A 13,052-nucleotide genomic window follows, 5' to 3' on the forward strand; every position below is an offset into this window, starting at 1 on the left:
ACGTGTGTTTGTTTCAATGCGACAGTTGTGTCATGCCACACTTTCCTACCCTTAGGTCCCACATGTCATACTCAGATAACTAGAGCTAACATTGCCACACTTGTGACTAACTATTTCTTGGCCATACTTTTACCACATGCCACAACTTGCCTAAGCTTAGTTATGGCAAGCTTAGGCATCAACCAAACAACCCCTAAGACTATAGGTATACATGAGATTGTAGTAAAGAGATGGAAGACAAGGATTATTATATAGATTCGAGCTCTCTACTAATGGGTAACAGCTTTACTCTTGTTGGCTGAAGCCGGTCGTATTGCTATTATATATCACAATCTCTCACAAGTGCAATAGAGAGGAGAACCTAATCTAGTATGATAGTATAGCAGCGTAAAGCTCGAACAGGTGGTCGACGGCTAAGCTGTTGTTGGCTACACAAGTACTCTTGTATAGTGTATCCCGTATTTAAGACACTGAAATAATCATATTTTCGTCGAGAAGAACGTGCAAGGAACGAATCGTACATTGAGTTCACTAGGCAAAATGGCATCCATGCCAACGACTAAGGAGAAGAGTGTTTGACCAATGGCTATGCAGATTGATGTCCAATAAGCTAGAGAGCCTTGTCGGAGCGATTGCATGCCAAACTAGCTAGCCTAGGAACTGGCTGATTTGCCACTGTGCACCAGGCCACCAAAGGTGGAGGAGCTAGCTAGAGAATATTAATTAATATATAATATCATATGTGATAAAATATGCAAGTACCACCTCATCAGTTGTAGAGCTAGTAAAGCTACTATCTTTGGGAACCTATGGAAGCTGTAGATTGTAGAATGTGCTCCATAAATCCTCCACATGCATGCATTACGATTATCACAATGGGGAGAATGGCTCTGACATCCCAAAATAATACTCATGATCTCAGCATCAGAGTAGTACATAAATGTCACCAGAGTTAAACAACAACACAATGTATTTCTCTTTCTCATGAGCACGATTAATTCATAAGATACTTTTTAAGCTAGACACAGATAAAACACATGAAGAATTTAAACTAGCCCCTCCAATTCCACTTCCATTGTATCCCGGCCGAGATCGATTATACATGTGTACACCCATACATATATCTATCACCCCATTGTGCACTGAAAGGTTTAGTACTAGTAAAAACCTCTCAAAGCACCCAACACATATGCAACAAAATTAAGTAACATCCAAACAAATAAAAACATATATATATATATATATATATATATATATATATATATATATATATATATATATATATATATATATATATATATATATATATATATATATAAGGGATACATAAAACTCTCCCTCTACCTTGGAAATCCCATGTTTCAAATTTTCTCCTTCCTTTAATTTTGATTTCCCTCATGCACACACCATAACACCAAAAAGAAGATCCAAACTCTAAGTTTTTTTTAAGTCGGCTATATATAGCTTTATAACTATACTAATATAAGTTGAGTTGCATAAGCAAGAGCATGGATATTTCATGCTACTTCTGATGAGGCTGCAGGAATTAATGGATGGATCGATGATCGACTTGAGTTTTTACCAGCCACTAGAATTGAAGGAACCTTGCTGATCATGTGCACTGATCATCCGCTGCCTCTTGATGCTCCCACCGCCGCCGCCGGCGCCGGAAGAGGAGGTGTCGCTGCTCGCCGCTTTGCGGTTCATGACGCCGCGCAGCGCCTCGTGGATCGACGCGACGAGCTCGTGCCTCCGGTGCGAGGCGGCAACGCCGTAGCCGTGTTCGCCGTCGTCGTCGTTCCCGGCCTCGTCTGGATCTTCCTCCTCGACGGCGGCGATGAGGAGGACGCTGCGGACGCGGCCGCCGAGCGTGGCGATCTCGGCGCGGCGGGCGCGCAGCCGGAGCGCGGCGAGCGCGCGGGCGATGCCCGGGATGAGGTCGGCGCGGTCCTCGCAGCACAGCGAGGCCCTCGCCACGAGCCTCCCTCCCTCGTCCGCCGCCGCGTCCACCTCCAGCTCGTCGTCCTCCGTCGGCAGCAGCACCACCGGCGCCGCCGCCGCCTCCCCTCCCGCGGCGCCGTCCTCCATCATCGCCGACGTCTGCCGCTTCAGCTCCTTGACGTGCTCGATCACCTCCGCCAGCAGCGACGCCTTGTCCGTCTGCAAACACCACAAAACACACAAACACCAATCAGTGCTCGATCCGTCAGCTCAGCTCGCGCCATCATTAGAGAGGTCTCAAGCTTTGGGCGCATGCTGCAGAACACAGCGTGCAGTGGCTGGCACTAGCTAAGTGTAGTGGAGGTAGCTAGGTAGGAAGGAGAGGAGGGAGAAGAGACGGGGAAGCTGAGTAGTAGTAGTGGAGGAGGTGCATGCGAGGATGGAGGAAAAGCTACAAAAATCGCGGGGGCCGTGGCGCGGCGTGGCGTGGCGTGGCGTGGCGCAGCCTTTGCATGCGCGCGCGCACGGCGCGGCGCTCTGGATCGCCTTTTGGGGAGCGCGCTCTGGCACGGGCGTGCGCGCTTGTCGCGCCGCGCCGCGCGCGGCGAGAGCGAGAGCACTCTCCCCGACGAATCCAAAGGCTTCTCTGCTGCATCTGCATGCGCCAAACTGATCTCTGCACAAATTCCTTCCTTTATTTTTTCTTCTTGTCCATGTCAGTGTATCAGCATGCAAATGCTCTATATCTATACTACTGGGTGATCTCTACATTGGAGCTTAGCTTTTGGCTTTGGTACTCCTATGCCCACCACACCTTGTCTCTTGCCCCCCTTAGGTTTTGGCTTAGGTTACTTACCATTATGAAAATATGGACATTGTTTGATTGGAACGCATGAATTTTACGGAACTAAATATAATATAATTGAAATTGTCGTGTTTTCTGTACAATGATTAATCTTTGATCTAACTTTACACGATTATTTACAATTAAAATTGTTGTGTTTTTTATGATGATTAATCTTTGATCTAAAACGCATGGATTTTACAAAATTATGTACCATGAAAACAAGGTTGTTTTATGTATGATGATCAATATTGAGTTCCTTTGAAAAGAGAGAGTGAATAGGTAGCTTAAGTTTTGTGTTTGTGAGAGGGTCATCATATATGGTGTGACAATATAATTGCCTTGGGGAAAATAATTGAACACAGTACATGAGATGGATCAAAAGGCAAATTAAGATAGGAAAGAACATGCATGGTTCCTTTGATTCAAGCATGTAATCATGCTATGTGGGTTAGTTTTGTTGCAAGACCTAAGTAAGTACATGTAGAGTTGCCTCCCCAAGAAGCTACCTAAGCTAATAGGCAGCTACTAAGCTACTAGATCTGACTTCTCCTTTGCTCGTACCACTTCTCAATTAAGTTTTTAATTGGTCTGTTTAATTACTTCGATCATCGATTGTATATTTTTGACTTGGTTATAATCAGTAGTATATATATCTAGATCTTCTGATAATCTGAATCGATTGTGCATCAAAACCATGCATCCCAGTTTGGTTAGGGTTTGGACATGAGCATGTCGAACTGATGATCATCATCCATAGGGGAAGAAGGAAGGTTTGGTTAGTTAATTAATTAATTCGATTAGTGCACTGTGAGATTGTGAGAAGCTGCACATGTAGTAATATGTGAGAAATAATCATGTATTCATGGAGGAGATCGCCTGACCTTGGTGGTGTTGGGGAGGAGGCTGCGGAGCCTGGCGAGGTGGCCGTTGATGCGCTGGCGGCGGCGGCGCTCGGCCTCGCTGTGGCTGCGCGACGCCGCCAGCGCCTTGGCGTCCATGATCTCCTTCGCCGTCATCCTCCCGAGCTCCGCCTGCAGCGTCCCGAGCAGCCCGGACACCACCATCCTCGACGACGACGAACCCCCGCCGCCCATCTGCATCATCGTCATCGGCGGCGGCGCCTCCATCCCGTACTGATGATGATGAGGATGGTGATTATGCCCCGCCACGCCTCCGCCTCCGTCGAAGTAGAAGGGCTGCTCCACCGGCAGCTGCTCGCCGGCGGCGAAGGGCGCCGCTGCCGCTGCTGCCGGGGGCATGTAGAGCGGCGCGGCCGCGGCCGAGCCGGGCCACGGCAGGAGAGCCGTGCCGTCGCCGCCGCCTACAGCTTCCCACATCTCCACCACAACAACCAAACCAACCAATCAGCTGATCAATTACCTTCTTGGATCGATCGAGTTCTTGGCTCTTCTTGCTGATGCTTCTTCTTTCGTTGAGCTAATTAATAAACTCGATCGTGCGCATCGATGGATCGATCTATGCAACAACCTTTTCTTGCTTTTTCTTCTTCTACTACTACTACAACTCGCAGCAGCAGCTGTTCTAGCTTTTCATCAGTCAAAGGGAAGAAGGGGGGGTTTTAAACTGATGGGTGTGTCGAGTCGACCTGCGCACTGCGCAACATGGAATGGATAGCTTTTTTCTTTCTTCCCCAAGTGTGGCCTTTTCGCATTCGCACCGGTTGTCGGGTACTAGTGGTAGTGGTGGTCGAGAGAGAAAGAGAGAGTGAGAGACGGCTAAGCTAAGCATGAGCTAGCTAGGGCTCCTCAACTCAGATCGTGTACGGCACTGGAGCTCCTCTCTGTCTGCCTCATCTTTGTGCTAGCTTGCAGTTGCAGCTTGGGACAGATAGTATAATGACGCTTGATTACGCTGTAATGTAAAGGGAGCCACGTAAGAGAAACCAGTCCGGTTTAGGGATGTAAAAAGTGTACTGGACGGTTTCGAGAGTTCAGGCCATGGAGCATCCAGTTTGGAAGCTTATAGGGTCTGTTTGATACTCAGGTTGTGTTACAGCTCTATCTCTTCTCAGGTTGTGTTCTTCTCAACTTTCCCAACCTCTCTTTCTACAGCTCTATCTTCTTTTTTTAAAAAAAAAACTAGTAATGTAACCCGCGCGAACGCACGGGAATGTGTATTTGTTTGTTCTAAAATTAAACATACCTAGCAAATTAATTTCAAATTTGTAATTAAGTCAGATGTTTCTGAAAACGGGCTTATAGACCTTTTCGTCTTATGAAATCTTATAAGAATTTATTAATAAATGTATTATGTGTATCATCAAGCTACCCTTCCCCTCTAGTTCAGATGTGTAGGCATCTGTCTAAATTTTTAATTATAGGTGACTTTTAATTACCTAAAATATTATTTGACAACCGATATTGGTAATCCTTTAAAAAATGTTTATTTATAAAATTATCAAGATCAATTCTACAATGTATGCATTAGAGAGAAATTAAGTTGCTTAGATATCTAATAGTGTGTTATAGCGGGTGTAAAATAAGGTGTATTTTTAATTATGTTGCTTGAAAGGATTATGGTGTGTACCTTAACTATCTTAGAGAAAAAAATAAGGGAAGATAGGGCAATAGTTGCGTGCGGAGAACCAGAGGCAGGCACGTGTCCATTATGAGAGGAGGGGATGGATTAGAGATTTCTTGAAACTTAAATCTAATGGCTCCAAATAATGGATACACCTATTTAGTGAAAAATCAAAAGTGAGATATTTTCTTTTTTCTCATATTTTTTCTAATTTATTAGAGTGCCACGTGACAGTTTAAGAACGCTTTTAGGTGCTACGTGTTAACGTAGGATCGTTCATAGGAAGTTTAAAATACTTTTAGTATATAATAGAATTAATGAAGTATTGGATTCGATACATCACCAAAATTTAGGCATAATATATTTTATCAAGTTTCCATTAGGGAAACAAACTAAACTAACCCAAAATAATCATGTTTTCATGTGTGCAGTAGTGACATTCATAGCTCCTTATCTTATATACCATTTCAGGGTTACAGCCCTACCTTTTTATTGGGCCACGTGGCACCACAATTAGAACTAAGTTTGGATTCTAGGATCGAGAAGCAGCCACGTATTTGCAGCCCTTCCGTAGCCGTCCGATTATAATCAATGATGGTGGTGCAGCGAGCATGATTGGCTTCCGTAGCCGTCCGATTGGAAATCAATGATGGTGGTGAAAATCCATTGCACCGACGACTCGTACAAAGGGGATCGAGGATAAGATTATTATTATTATTATTATTATTATTATTTTGACATTTTCACATCGGTGATTTCTAGATGAGCTCTTTGAGCTTTGCTGGCATGGGAAAAAACGAAGTGGGTCAAAAGCCCAAAGTGAGGTAGGGATAGATGTGGCATTTATTTACTTGATTTGAAATTTAATATTTTCAATAAATAATCATAATCGTGACTCTATATGTGCTTTAAAAATATATATATGGTTAAAACGTAATTTTTGATTTATGAGCCTACTGAACGTTTTACATGCATGGTTTAACACAGGCTTGTCAAACCTGTTCTTTATAAGCTCGTATTATCGAACATGCAACCAAAATTATTTAATCTATAATCCTATAAATCTTCGCATAAATATCACACCCTCTATTTTCTAAATAGACGACGCCGTTAAATTTTGACATAATATCTAACCACACATGTATTGTAAAAAATTATGTGTTATTTGTTGTGACTTTATTTTTATTATTGAAAAACTATAAGCATGACATATAGCACCAAAATCGGGAATTAAAATATCGTTCAAATGCACAGAGGCTAACTAGCATGCTCGCCACTTTTTTTAGGAGTATATTATATTTCTCAGTCAAAAGTAAAAGAAGATTAACTTAAAAAAAAGAGCAAGGGAAATATACCACAACTACTATTGAATACCGAAAAATGAGAATTAAAACATTGTTAAAATGCATCATACTACATATCCAAATAGTAGGTGCGAGGTGCGCGGTGCGCCAATAGGCGCACCAATTTTCTTGTGCATGTCACTAGGGTCCGACAGCTGGCACTGCCATGCTCTCCATTTGGGACCATTTCCCTCCTCCATTCCCTACCATTGAGTTATTTTTCAGATCATTTGGCTTCCAAAATTTCTCATAGTTTTTAAGTTGGTCCCCCTCTCCTCTCTCTCTACCTTATAGACTGTGTTCGGATGTTGAAGTTGGGAACTAATCCCTCACGCACGTAAAACAGAACAACTCATTAGCATATAATTCATTAGGTACTGGCTAACTTTTTTAAAGAAATGGATTAACATATTTTTTAAAGCAACTTTCATATAGAATTTTTTTTAAAAAAAAACACACCTGCCGTTTAATAATTTGGGAAGCGTGTGCATGGAATACAAAGATGTGAGTTGGGAACCTCAAGCAAAGAACTCAGCCAGAAATCCTTGGTTACAATCAGAGGTATTAACAGCTCACAAATAATTTCATTTCTCATACCATGAATTAAAATTGATATCCTCTACTAACCAATTTTACAAGTATGTACTTAAGCCGTACGTCGGCAATTCCATTCTTTGTGTATTATGAAAAAGTTTATGGTACTAATAATAATGAATGATGTGTTCAAATGGGTATTACAGTATCATATCCAATTACCAGCTTGGTGATGACAAAACAGTCCTATTATATATGCAGATTAATTTAAGTCCAAATCCAATAGAAACTTAGGGACATTATAAAAACCCACAGGTTGCGAATGCCCATATATATCTTTTTAGCAAATCTATCTCTTCTCCATTACTCTTTACTCAACACTCTTCTATAATTCCTTGATTTTGTTTTAGCTTATAATCTTGAATTTGACTTATCTAAAAAAAATTTATTGAGTTATCTTCACCATTAAGTAAAACCTAAAAACTTAATTAATTACTAATCAGGAAATGCATAGTCCTAGCATGAGGCTTCCTCTTGGGCCTTAACATGAAAGTGAGCTGCAATTTTTTTTCATTTCATAGTATGTGGTTATTTGGCATTCCATATTTAAACTTGAGGCCTATGACTATAATATCGTAATGACTGTTACATACACCAATTAATTTGAGACAGACGACGAGCACTTTGCTTATATTCCAAAAAGAAATTCCTGTGTTCTTCCACGTATATATTTTTCTCTAGCCAATCAAGGAGTAATTAAAAGATTTGACAATGATATATATCCTATGTCGGCCGGTGACCCGGTCGGCCGGCCGGCCGGAGTAGCAGCAGCTGCATGCTGCCGACCACGCTGCCTGCCTGCCTTTCCAATCCGCGTACCGTAAAAAGTGTATATTTTTGGTTTTTCATTTTAACCTTTGACTCTTCGTATTTTTTAAATCTTTTAAGATTATTATTTCTATTGTTATTAAATTATAAAACATAAATATTACTTAATGTGCGACTAATCTTTTTTTTATAAAATTTTAAAATAAAATAAACAGTCAAATGTATTTTCTGTGAGATGGAGAGAGGAGGACACGGAGAGAGGAGGACGTAGCTCTTGAAAAGCTACTGCTGCATTCGCTTACCCTAGTTCTCAACTCCCTCCTCTCGTTTTTCGCGCGCATGCTTTTCAAACTGCTAAGCGGTGTGTTTTTTAAAAAAAGTTTCATATTGATCCATTTTTTTTAAAAAAAAGTTTATACTTAATTAATCACGTGTTAATGCACCGCTCAGTTTTCTGTGCACAGGATATGGGTTCCCAACCCTCTCCAACGAACACAGCCTTAGTTTCTACCGCTTTCTGCAACAGCTATAGAGAATCAAGCAAACAGAGTGAAAGAGAGGACGACGACGACCAATGGATCGACCATAGCTAGGACGGCTAGCTAGGCAGGTACTCCTCCATACAGGGGCGGATCCAACGTGGGTGCAGGGGGGACCCAAGTCCCCCCTACACCCACCGAACCCATGGATACCCCCTGAGCCCCCCTTCAATTTTTTTTACCAAGGTTGATAAAATAGGGGGTGTTAATAGCATTTTAGTATAGTTTAATACTGATATTATGTGTTTATACCGGTGTACTCGATATGTTTAGTCTCTCAACTTTTTATTGCTGGATCCGCCCATGCCTCCATAGAAAGTGCAACGTACGTTTTGATCGATGGAGAGGCAAATTTTGAGACGTACTGGTTCGTACTGATCATCCACGCCTCTCCGGCTATGGTTCGTCCTCGTCGGCGAGGCGTCGCCGTCGCATGCATGCGTGCGTTCGTGCCTCCACGCGGTAGCTATAGGAGGTGGAGTAGGCCGGTTTGATGCGGTAGAGCGCTGGAGAAAGATAAAAAGGATTTTCGCAGATGGCCAAAATTGCTCTGTGCAGGTGGACACAAGCGTCGTCTACAAGTAGAGATTTACGAAAATCATCGATTTTCACACGAGGTTTTCGCAGGTAGACGGTCGGTCCGTCTGGAAAGATGGATTTTCACGGGCCGATGTTTGAGGGCAAAAATTTGACTCATATGTTTGGTGAAATGGACATATCAGTTTATAAAAATTGTTTATCTAGTAGTTGTCGAAGTAATCCATGGCGCCATCGGCTATTTGCTGCTCTAGTTATCCACTAAGCGCTTGATTCCGAGTTTGTTGGATCATGGCGCATGTATAGCTCAGACGCATGCTGTGTTCATGCGGGAGTTTGTTTCTTTTTTCCGTTTTCTTGGGAGTGCGTGTGCCCTGCATGTTCTTCGATCGTAGGATGGCGCGATCACCTCGGGAGACATGGCTAGGGCGCCGGGTTAGTAGGAACGCATGGTGCACACCTCGGTCGTGGGATGGCACGATCCAGTCAGAGGTGGGAGACGTGTGTATGTTTGTTATTTAAGTTCCCTAATGCATCTGAAAATCGTTGCCAAGTTCATCACAACACAAAACCTCGCTTTCTCGCTTGCTCTGTTTTGATCGGCATTTCATCGAACACCTTCGGGAGTTTGCCAACAACTGGTATCAGAGCCTCGTTGGCTCGCTGGTGCCATGGCGGAGCGTTCACTGCCACATCATTCTCGCACACCTCCGCACGTTTCGACGCCACCAGGCTCGCGCTCTCCTCTTTCTCGCCCATTGTGTACCCCGCCACGCCGTTGTCCTGCTAAGTCCCCGCCGCGCCGTGGGCGCGGGCGTGGCGAGCGACAGCCCTTGGCTGCTCAGCCGCGGGTCGTCAGGGAGTCGAGCGTTGCCGTTCACTACTCGGTTCTGACGAGGACCAACTACGAGGAAAGGGCGCTCCTCATGACCGTGAATTTGCATGCTCAGGGGCTCTGGCATGCCATGGAACCGTACGAAGACGAGGAGACCGAGTACCGCGATGATCGGCTGGTGCTGGCCGTGATCCTGCGTGCGGTGCCGGCGGAGATGCTCCGCTTCCTCTCCACCAAGCGCACGGCGTAGTCTGCGTGGGAGGGGATCAAGACAGTCTGCGTCGGCACTCGGCGCGTGCGTGAGGCGAATGAGCAGCTACTTCGCCAGGAGTTTGCCGATGCACGGTTCAAGGATGACGAGAACATTGACGACTTCTCCATGCGCCTCACCGGAATCACAAACAGCATTCGCACTCTCGGAGGCGATCTCCCCGAGGTAGATGTTGTCAACAAGCTGCTAAACGTTGTCCCTAAGCATCTCTCACAGATAGCCATCTCGATCGAGACGCTCCTCGACATCAGCGACCTGTCCATAGAGGAGGTCACCGGCCGACTCCGCGCCGCCGAGAAACGCAAGGCCAAGCCAAAGGAGATCGTCGACAGCGGCGGCCATCTCATGCTCACAGAGGAGCAGTGGCTGGCACGGCTCAAGCACCGCGAGCAGAGTGGTGAGAGCAGCGGCACTGCACCCGGCGCGGCCACGAACAACGGCGGCAAGAAACGCGGGAATCGGCGCGGTTGCGTGCGCGGCCAGGAACACCCTGGCGACAAGTGTCGCAATTGCGGCAAAATGGGCCACTAGGCCAAGGATTACCGCTCAAAGGCCAAGAAGGCTGAGGCCCACATTGTAGCGGAGGACGACGACGAGCCGACGCTGCTCATGGCGCGCACGTGTCTGGTTGAGCGGCGACGCTCGCCAGCCGAACCCGCACCGGAAATCACAACGGTGTTCCTGGAGGAGGCAAAGGTGCTGGCGCATCTCGATGACGACCCTGATCCCACTAATCTCGATGACGACCCTGATCCCGCTGATTTGTGGTACCTTTACACCGGCGCCACGAACCACATGACCGGAGTCCGCTCCGTCTTCTCCGAGCTCGACACGGCGGTGACCGGCTTCGTCAAGTTCGGTGACGGCTCTGTCGTCACGATCGCAGGCTGCAGCACGATCCTCTTCACCTACAAGAACGGCGAACATCGCAGGCTGACTGGGGTCTACTTCATCCCACGCCTCACCGCCAACCTCATCAGCGTCGGCCAGCTCAACAAGAACGACTGCGAGTCCCTAGTGCACGACGGCTTCATGCGCATCCGCGACCAGGATCGGCGGTTGCTGGCGAGGATCCCACGCTCAAGGAATCGGCATCGTGCCATCACACGACCGAGGTGTGCGCCATGCGTTCCTACTAACCCGGCGCCCCAGCCATGTCTCCTGAGGTGATTGCGCCATCCCACGATCAAAGAACATGCAGGGCACACGCACTCCCTAGAAAACAAAAAAACGAAACAAACTCCCTCATGAACACAACATGCGTCAGAGCTATACATGCGCCATGAGACCATGATCCAACAAACTCAGAATCAAGCGCTTAGTGGATAACTAGAGCAGCAAATAGCCGATGGCGCCATGGATTACTTCGACATTCTCCCCCCTAATTCTTGCCGCCGTCGCCACTGAGCTCAGCAATGCCAATACCGTTGCATAGCTCCTGGAATCAAACACGGCTGAGTGGCTTCGTCAGTACGTCCTTCAGTTGCTCCTCCGTGCGAACGTAGTTGATGACGATCTTCCCGTTCTCCACGCACTCCCGGATGAAATGGTATCGAGTGTCAATGTGCTTGCTCCGGTCATGGAAAACGGGGTTCTTGGTCATTGCAATGCTGGACTTGTTGTCCACCTTGATCTCCGGCGCTCCGATCTCTGAGTCGAGCAAGTCACTCAAGAGTCGAGCAAGCCAGACAGCTTGGCAGGCGGCGGCCGTGGTAGCGATGTACTCTGCCTCGCACGATGACAGCGCCACCACCTTCTGTTTCGTCGATTGCCAAGTGATCAGACTTGTTGTGAGGAAGAAGAGAATGCCGCTCGTGCTCCGGCGTGTGTCCAGATCACCGGCCATGTCGCTGTCGCTGAAGCCATGCAGCTTCAGCAATCCTCCTTTTCCCCTGGCGTAGTGCGCACCATGGTGTCGTGTTCTGGCAATATACCGCAACACATGCTTCACCGCCGCTAGATGATCCTCGTGTGGCTCCTCCATGAACCGGCTAAGGTAGCCGGCGGCGTGAGCAATGTCCGGGCTCGTGTTCACCAGATAACGCAGCCCACCGATGGTGCTGTAGTAGCTCGTCAAGTTCACCGGCGGACTTGAACTAGCTTTACTCAATTTTTTTGAGGCAGAGTACATCGCCGCCACGGCCGCCGCCTACCAAGCTGTCTGGCTCTCTTGACTCTTGAGTGACTTGCTCGACTCGGAGATCGGAGCGCCGGAGATCAATGTGGACAACAAGTCCATCATTGCAATGACCAAGAACCCCGTTTTCCATGACCGGAGCAAGCACATTGACACCCGATACCATTTCATCCGGGAGTGCGTGGAGAACGGGAATATCGTCATCAACTACGTTCGCACGGAGGAGCAGCTGACGGACATACTGACGAAGCCACTCGGCCGTGTTTGATTCCAGGAGCTGTGCAACGGTATCGACATTGCTGAGCTCAGTGGCGATGGCGGCAAGAATTAGGGGGGAGAATGTCGAAGTAATCCATGGCGCCATCGGCTATTTGTTGCTCTAGTTATCCACTAAGCGGTTGATTCCGAGTTTGTTGGATCATGGCGCATGTATAGCTCTGACGCATGCTGTGTTCATGCGGGAGTTTGTTTCGTTTTTCCGTTTTCTAGGGAGTGTGTGTGCCCTGCATGTTCTTCGATCGTGGGATGGTGCGATCACCTCGGGAGATATGGCTGGGGTGCCTGGTTAGTAGGAACGCATGGCGCACACCTCAGTCTTGGGATGCCACGATCTAGTCAGAGGTGGGAGACGTGTGTATGTTTGTTATTTAAGTTCCCTAATGCATCAGAAAATCGCTGCCAAGTTCATTGCAACATAAA

At 46.5% G+C, this 13,052-nt stretch overlaps 2 protein-coding genes across 2 annotated transcripts; both read right to left on the bottom strand.

Annotated features, from left to right (window-relative positions):
* Positions 1-1,045: 1,045 nt before the first annotated feature.
* LOC4345648 (transcription factor bHLH30) lies at positions 1,046-4,340 on the bottom strand. The gene is made up of 2 exons (XM_015793365.3): positions 3,670-4,340; positions 1,046-2,160 (listed from the first exon to the last, which is right to left on the bottom strand). Exons 1-2 carry the CDS (start codon positions 4,123-4,125, stop codon positions 1,579-1,581), a joined length of 1,038 nt encoding a protein of 345 aa, XP_015648851.1. The 5' UTR covers positions 4,126-4,340; the 3' UTR covers positions 1,046-1,578.
* A 7,320-nt stretch (positions 4,341-11,660) lies between these two features.
* LOC136351594 (secreted RxLR effector protein 161-like) lies at positions 11,661-12,347 on the bottom strand. Its single transcript, XM_066303778.1, has one exon. It carries the CDS (start codon positions 12,345-12,347, stop codon positions 11,661-11,663), a length of 687 nt encoding a protein of 228 aa, XP_066159875.1.
* Between the last annotated feature and the right edge of the window lie 705 nt (positions 12,348-13,052).

The sequence above is a fragment of the Oryza sativa genome, chromosome 8, assembly GCF_034140825.1.
Source record: "Oryza sativa Japonica Group chromosome 8, ASM3414082v1".
NCBI classification, from domain to species: Eukaryota; Viridiplantae; Streptophyta; class Magnoliopsida; order Poales; family Poaceae; genus Oryza; species Oryza sativa.

Coding starts and splice junctions, on each gene's coding strand:
- LOC4345648 (XM_015793365.3), bottom strand. CDS start 4,125: ATGTGGGAAGCTGTAGGCGGCGGCGACGGCACGGCTCTCCTGCCGTGG. Junction 2,161..3,669: donor TCCTCCCCAACACCACCAAG/GTCAGGCGATCT, acceptor TGGTGTTTGCAG/ACGGACAAGGCGTCGCTGCT.
- LOC136351594 (XM_066303778.1), bottom strand. CDS start 12,347: ATGTACTCTGCCTCAAAAAAATTGAGTAAAGCTAGTTCAAGTCCGCCG.